Raw genomic sequence first — 8354 nt, forward strand, 5'->3', positions numbered from 1 at the left:
TGACGTGCGAAAATTCACAAAATCAAAATGGCATAGCTGAAATAGTGTAGTAGTGTTAGTCCTTCAAGACTACAGGTATGCTATATAGTGTAGTAGCATTAGTCCTTCAAGACTACAGGTAGTGGCATTAGTCCTTCAAGACTACAGGTATATATGCCATACAGTGTAGTAGCATTAGTTCTTCAAGACTACAGGTAGGCTAAATAGTGTAATAGCATTAGTCCTTCAAGACTACAGGTAGGCTATATAGTGTAGTAGCATTAGTCCTTCAAGACTACAGGTAGGCTATATAGTGAAGTAGTGTTAGTCCTTCAAGACTTCAGGTAGAAACGGTTTATCAAAGTACAAGACTTAACCAGTGAGGGCATCAGCCATACTCAAGTCGCCAACTTCAGAGCCTCCCTTCATGAATAATATTTTCAATCCTTTGCGAAATCTTCTATTACGTATAGCATAGATGACGGGGTTCATGCAGGAATTGGCGAATGTTAACATAACAGTGACATTATAGTATGCACTGTTGAAATCAACCACCAGACCAACATTGAAACCAAACCAAATGATCTGATTGGGCGTCAGGCACAGGAAGTAAGTCGCCACGACTATGCAAAGCATCTTGATGACGTTTTTGCGTGCGAGTAACTTTTCGCGCTCGGCCTCAAGATTTGGTCCGGCACTCGCGTTTAGATTTCTCTCTTCTGTCTTCAGTGTCTTGAAAATTGAACTGTAGCCGAGCAACATGATGAAGATTGGGCCGACGTAAGACAGGAAAAATATAAAAATGGCGCTGACTTGGGTGTAGCGTATCGCCGTTTCTGTACCCAGTGTTTTGCAATGACCGTCAGAATATGTGTAGATGTAGATCAAATACGGTTCACATATCAGGGTTAGACTCCATAAGCCAATAATACAAGCGATTGCTCTCGTTTTGGTAAAAAGATAGTATTTGAAAGGGTAGACTATAGCAATGTATCGTTCTATAGTTATGGCGCCAAGGTGAAAACCAGACGACACCACACTTGTCCACATTGGGAATTCAGAAATGATGATTCGGCAGAGGAATTCTCCACCTATCCCTGCAGGAACGTACGTAATCGGAAACACTTTTACAGGCAACAGAATGACGCATGCCATGAGATCAGCAAATGCAAGACTAATTATGAAATAATTTGTGTTTGTTCGCAAAAATGCGTTTCTGAGTATCGTTGCCATGACAGTAGAGTTGCCAACGATTCCCCAAATTGACACAAAGCCGTATGTTATCTTGACCCAAAATTGCTCTGTAAAAAACGTTGGATCTGTCAATACCCATTCGTCATCAGAAATCTGGGTCGTAACGAAGGGAACAGAAGTGTTTGATGTTGCTGTTGTCTCGTTCATGCTGTAGTTGGCTGCCATATTTTGATATTACTGATATCTGGAAATTAAAAGGAATTTACAGAAATTGTCACTAATCCAAAAAAGTGTTGTATTGAAGTGAAGGTCTACATCAATATTGAAGGCAAGCGTTTCAAGGCTACCCTATTTCATAAATGACTGCCTATTATTTTTGTGAAAGAGGCATGCGCAATACTTAAGTCATTGGTTTATATGTATGTCTACATTATTATGCAAATATTTATGAAAGTATCACATGTCAAGAATTTCATTAAAAAAAAAAGACATTCCTGTCAATTTGCAGCCAGAAAGGAACACGTCAAGATTTTACATCAAACGATCATTTGATGACATGTTGACACTTGATCTTTGTACATCTTCCTTTTTAGGAATCCCGATTTGGCATTATTTATGTATTTTCAACAAGTTAAAGGGTCATGTCAGGTATGTGTTGTTCTAGGTACAAAATATGATTTTAGCCGTTAAAGCCCCATGAGTTGTAACTGGAGTTTTATGTTGTTGATCAGACAACTAACATTATAGTCACTGAAAATTGCTATATATCAATAATTGGACATTGTACATGACTTTGTTAATTTAGAGGTTGATTCTATCCAGAAATAGAACAGTGATTGGTTGCAAGCTAGGTCGCTGATTTTTTGGGTATGGACCCAAAAATCAATTTGATTGGATTAATTGCAAAATATTGTGCGTACAGCTAAATTAAACTGTTTACCTACAGATGTTTGAGTGATACTGTTTCGATTTACGACATTAATTACGAATAAGTCATTATATCTTAGGCCAAAAAAAAAGAATTGTTTTTGTTCAGGACAGTTTGTCTAAAATGGTGCGAAAACGATTTTTTTTAAATTCTCAACAAACCTGTCACTCAGTCTACTATTTTTGGCAGTTACTATTCTTTTCATCTAGTACTTTAGAGCAAGTGTGAATGTGGGGGCAGATGTCATTTGCTTATTGATTGGCTCCGCAGTTGTCTTCATTGAAGTAGGGAGGGTTATTTTTGTGTTTCCCTACGGATCTGTAGTCTGCATGGGCTTGGCAAACACACACACGTGTATTTGAGATAGTAAATGATGCGCGCGCTGACCAGAAATAATCCCTCTTTTTTGGCCTTACAAAACTGTTTTTAAAAAAACCTTTCCAGTTGCAGCTGGCACAGCTTTGAAGCCATCCAATTAGCCTTCCATTGAAATCCAGCTTCAAATTGCACATCCCTTATAGATAAATGGTAGTGTGGTAAACCATGGCAGCAGTGTTTGCACAGAAATTGAAATGCATTCCGCGTACTCCTCAACGGTTTCAAATTAACGTAAGGGGAAACTCGTCCTCAGTTTATCTATCTTGGACCTGCCTTGATATCATCAAACCTACGAGACGACTTCCTTAGAATCCTAAATTTGAACACAGTTTATATAGCAAGGTTCATGACATTGAAGCTGTTAGTTCCTAAACGTTAACATCATTCAACCGGAAGTGGGAACCACTGTGTCTAGTTTAGTTACCTGAAAGTAAACCCTGCTAGTACCTTTACGGTTTAAGCTAAGACGGTTTAAAAGCTGCAACTTGAACGTGTTTTTAAAAATGTTTTGTTAGGTACAATAATTTACTTGTATACTGTACACCGTGAACAGTATTGTATCACGTGTAGGTAAACGTATTTTTTGTACCTGTGTACACGATAACTCAAATTGATTTGTTATGGTCCGCACCCAAATATCACCGCTCTCAACGGTAATCACGATTCCTTCCTACTTGTTTCTGTACTACTTATGGATAATATCAACAAATGATTAACATATACAATGTCTAATTACTGGTGTTTTAACAATTTTCAGTGAATATTGTGGTTGTCTGATCAAAAATATGATACTGCAGTTACAACTAGTGCAGTTTTAAGATTCAACACTTAGCTTTCACTGAAGATTTAAAGTTGCCACTATACTACCCACATATAATATTTACAACTAATTTACATGTGCAATGTCTTAAAAAATAATTGACTAATTTTTAATGAATATATGGGTTATTTGAAGAAAAACTGGCCCAGTTTCAGCATAGGCCCTACACGAAAGGTCTATGGTTAAAGTTAGTGCAGGTTTGATGGGGTTTGTCACTGTTATACATTTAATATCACCATCTTATATACATATAATTCAATATTCTCAAAGACACATTTATGACTTTACGGACAGAGGTCCATAGTGAAGTGCCTACACGGACAGAGTTACATAGTGAAGTGCCTATACGGACAGAGTTACATACATAACTCAATACATTTACAAAAGATTGATAAATGTGTAAAAAGTTTGTTATTCTACGCACAATATCAAACGTTTTACACATTGTTTAGCTTTTCGCAATATATTGAGTTACAAACACAGACTTGGTATATGTCGTTTCACATTAAATTTTCAAGTAGGGCGCCATGATAAAATTTTTTTATGTAGAAAATACATTTTTGAATCAATAACGAGTCAAGATTTCTGAAAGTTCACACACTAGAGAAGCATCCAAAGTAAGGTGTAAGGTTTGAACACCATTTGAAGTGGACTTCAATTTCGTACTATAAGTTTTAATGATGTGCTAAAATGATCTTGTTATCCCGGTAGCGTGGAGCATGTTGAGTTCAAAATGTCGTTTAGATGTGAACAATTATCACTATGTCAGTTTTTGATTGATATGTAGTCAAATATAATAAGAGCATTCTTTACTTGGAATAAAATGATGAAGACAACATGAACACTACCAATGAAAGCAATCGACAGATTCCTACTTCAAACCAAACTAGGGATCCGGATGTTTTCTTACTAATTTTTCCTAGCCTATCTTACCTCAAGTACAGAACGTAAAATGCATTACATTTACCTTTAAAACCAGAATTAGAGATTACTAACATATATACAATACCCCTATTATATAAAGACAAGCCATCTGCGGTTTGAATGTACATGGATTGAATTTGTGAGAAAATACATTGCATGCACTATAGACACTGTGACACAGAACTGGAGACCCACCGATGAAGAGGAGAATAGTCTCTTGTTTAATATTTGGATTACAACTGTATGACTCACGATGACATAAACACTAATATACACTGACTTAGTAGTTTCAGTAACGATGATATTACGTTGTTAACTCACCCTATATGTCCGTATATATCACTATCTCACTTTTTGTTGCCGGTAGTCTTACTAACTCGTTCGGACCCGCAATTCCACCCTTTCTTGCTCTCGCCTGTTCGATCTGCAACGCTCGGGTTTATCAATATGCCGCGCCGAACGCCGTGCTTCGTACTTATGAAGCAGACCCATGTGTATTTGCTACCATGGTTACCCGTTACCATGACAGTGCTACAAAATAAAATTGTCACACGGTAGGATAGTTTGTATAAGTATCATGAAACCTTACATGAATGGTCACGTGATCATTATACATGTACTTAATATAACCAAGTTTAGTTTGTTTTCGCTAGTCTTTGTGAAACAATGAACGTTTTCTGAGTACTGAGACTACAATTACGTCTTCTGCCGATGCAAAGTTATTGCGAATAATACTTTCGGGTAGCAATTACCTCCGTTGTGGCCGTACATTATTCCCCGAACATTCGCTTCTGACGGATGCCGTCTTGTAATCATATCCGTCAACGGGAAGTGAGAGAACCGGCAAGAGTGTCAGAGCATTTTCGCTACATGTAACGAATATTCATGACTCTGTACCTAGTGTCTATGCTCATTCCTGAGTTACGTATAATGTACTATAATGAATGTGTACTCCACTAATAGAAACAGTTGGTGTTAGGAGTGCAACTTGAACCGTTGAAAAGTAGCTACTAGAGTGTACGGTACTGAGACACGTGCGTTCAAAATAAATATGACTAATTAAATGGATAATGATACAATACCAAGTATAAAGGTAGAGTGTATCGTTTTATCTTGTCGTGTATGCAGTTAGTGTACAATACACGTAATATTACATTGGTTTATCAATAATTCGTAATAAACAGAAATAAATGTAATAAACGCCAGATGATTTTTAAAATCATCCAAGGTATTTATTAATAATAATAAAAATAATAATAATAATAACAACAACAACATCAACAACAAGAGAATGTTACACTCTAAATTTGTACGCATGTAATCATATTTACAGAGAGAGAGAGAGAGAGAGAGAGAGAGAGAGAGAGAGAGAGAGAGAGAGAGAGAGAGAGAGAGAGAGAGAGAGAGAGAGAGAGAGAGAGAGAGAGAGAGAGAGAGAGGAGGGAGGGAAGGAGAGAGAGAGATAAATAATAATAATAATAATAATAATAATAATAATAATAATAATAATAATAATTTATTTATAAAGCGTCAGTACCACAAAAAATGTGATCAAAGACGCTGAAAGCAAGTCATACAATACAAATATCAGTTAAAAAGCAGTTTTAAAAAGTAAAGTTTTAACATTGGATTTAAAAGCAGATAAGTTAGGTGACTGACGTACGGATGTTGAGTTGGAGATTATTCCAGAGAGTGGGAGCAACAACACTAAAAGCACGATCACCATATGTCTTAGTACGTGATCGAATGGGGCAGAGTTTGAACTGATCAGCTGACCTTAAATTACGACGTGGAACATATAGTTTTATCATGTCAGAAAGATAAATTGGTCCAAGCCTATGAATGGATTTAAAAATAAGAACTAGAATCTTAAAAACAATACGTTCTGAAACAGGTAACCAATGCAACTGATATAAAATTAGAGTGATGTGAAAGGTGATTTTGGAACGAGTTACAATTCTAGCAGCAATATTTTGAATACGTTGAATACGGTTGATTAGGTACTTCTGGAGCCCAAATAAAAGTGAATTACACGAATCTATTCGAGATGTAATGAATGCATGAACTAATTGCTCAGTAGCAAATGAAAAGTGGCTGAACGGCAGATCTGTCCAATATGCGGCTTCATTGTCAGACAAGTCAAGGATCACTCCAAGGCTCTTAGCTTGACAATGGACGGAAATCAGAGCATCGCCAACATGAATGTCTGTAATCGCAGAGAAAATAACAAATTCAGTCTTATCATCATTCAAACACAATAAATTTTCAGACATCCAAGACCTGACATCAGAAATACAAAGTTCAAGATTAGAAACCATTCTAGCTTCATTATCTATAGTAAAAGACATATAAAGTGAAGAGTCATCTGCATAAAAACTATAGAAACATCCATGACTTCAAACTAATTCACCTAATGGAGAAGTGTACATATTAAAAAGTATAGGTCCTAGAACCGATCCCTGTGGTACCCCAGTGTCTGAGCGGATAGAATGGTGACTGGGTGGAATTCACAAGTACACACTGACTGCGATTGGAGAGGTAGGACTGAAACCACATGAGGACACTATCTGAAAGACCAAAACGATCTCTTAAGCGATTCAGTAAAATAGTATGGTTCACAGTGTCAAATGCTGCGGAAAGATCAAGCAATACCAAGAAGACGTCCCTTTTCTCATCAAGAGAGAGCAAGATGCCATTTGTTACTTTAAGGAGAGCAGTCTCTGTACTATGTCCTGGTGTGTACGCAGATTGCAATGGCTCGTCCAGTGAATGGTTAACAATGTAACTCATGGCAATAAACACGTTCTAAAATCTTCGACAAAACGGCAAGTTAGATACAGGGCGGTAATTTTTTAGAACTTCTTGATCAAGAGATGGCTTTTTATTGAGAGAGAGAGAGAGAGAGAGAGAGAGAGAGAGAGAGAGAGAGAGAGAGAGAGAGAGAGAGAGAGAGAGAGAGAGAGAGAGAGAGAGAGAGAGAGAGAGAGAGAGAGAGAGAGAGAGAGAGAGAGAGAGAGAGAGAGAGAGAGAGAGAGAGAGAGAGAGAGAGAGAGAGAGAGAGAGAGAGAGAGAGAGAGAGAGAGAGAGAGAGAGAGAGAGAGAGAGAGAGAGAGAGAGAGAGAGAGAGAGAGAGAGAGAGAGAGAGAGAGAGAGAGAGAGAGAGAGAGAGAGAGAGAGAGAGGAAGAGAGGGGAGAGGAGAGAGGGAGAGAGAAAGGGAGAGAGGGGGCAGGGTGGAGGGAGGGAGGGAGGGAGGAGGGGGGGGGGAGAGGGAGATGGAGAGAGGGGGAGGGAGGAAGGAAGGGGGAGGGAGGGAGAGAGGGAGAGAGGGACTCCTACATCTGCTTTGACGACAACCTGTCCTTGTATAAGTGACAAACTCAAGTTTCAACTCGAGTGTAAAGCTTGAGTTTCAATTTTTTTTCCATAGTTTCCTTTTCTCAATATTCAAGTCCAGCTCTATATTTATGTGCATAAATGGACAACTAAGAGTTCAAGCCGCCTAGAGATGAGCTTGTGGGGGAGGGAGGGGCGGTTGGATTTTATATTATCGTGTTATTAAATTTACTGCTCACATTTTAATTAAAATGTTCATCGCAAAATAAGGATAAACATTCTTTCTATGATATTTGTCCAAAATGATAGTAATACTTGAAAGATGTAGATATATGCAAATTTGTGAAGTCTTTAGGCGGGAAAGTGTATTGTATTGATGATATTAATTACTGCATCAGTTAATAATCTATTTCCTCAATATGTACTTACTCTATTTAAAGTGGTAAATCCACTCTTGAGCAAGCGGATACAATTAAAAGCAATATTTCTGAGTGCCTTTGGTAGACAACTTCACTGAGTCAATGTAAAAGAGTACCTCAACTAATATTACCATGTAAGTAATGAATTCATCTGGATAGAAAGTTACCTTATGGCTAAATTATGCTTATTTAATTTCTGATAATGAATGACACTCACATAGTCAGAACTACAAGCAAATCAATATTAGTTACCTTCTATCGAATACGCTTCTGTGTAGACCAACTTCTATTGTATATCGTCAGTAAATTGCCTACAGAACTAATAGCGAAAAGCCGATATCACCGTAGGCGATTACAATCTAAAGACACATGCGCTTA

General features: G+C 37.6%; 1 protein-coding gene across 1 annotated transcript; it reads right to left on the minus strand.

Annotated features, from left to right (window-relative positions):
• Positions 1-351: 351 nt before the first annotated feature.
• Positions 352-1398, minus strand: LOC144451771 (galanin receptor 2b-like). Its single transcript, XM_078142675.1, has one exon. It carries the CDS (start codon positions 1396-1398, stop codon positions 352-354), a length of 1047 nt encoding a protein of 348 aa, XP_077998801.1.
• Between the last annotated feature and the right edge of the window lie 6956 nt (positions 1399-8354).

This window comes from Glandiceps talaboti, chromosome 21 (genome assembly GCF_964340395.1).
Source record: "Glandiceps talaboti chromosome 21, keGlaTala1.1, whole genome shotgun sequence".
NCBI lineage: Eukaryota > Metazoa > Hemichordata > Enteropneusta > Spengelidae > Glandiceps > Glandiceps talaboti.

Excerpts from the sequence above, each read along its gene's own strand:
- LOC144451771 (XM_078142675.1), bottom strand. The coding sequence starts at position 1,398 with ATGGCAGCCAACTACAGCATGAACGAGACAACAGCAACATCAAACACT.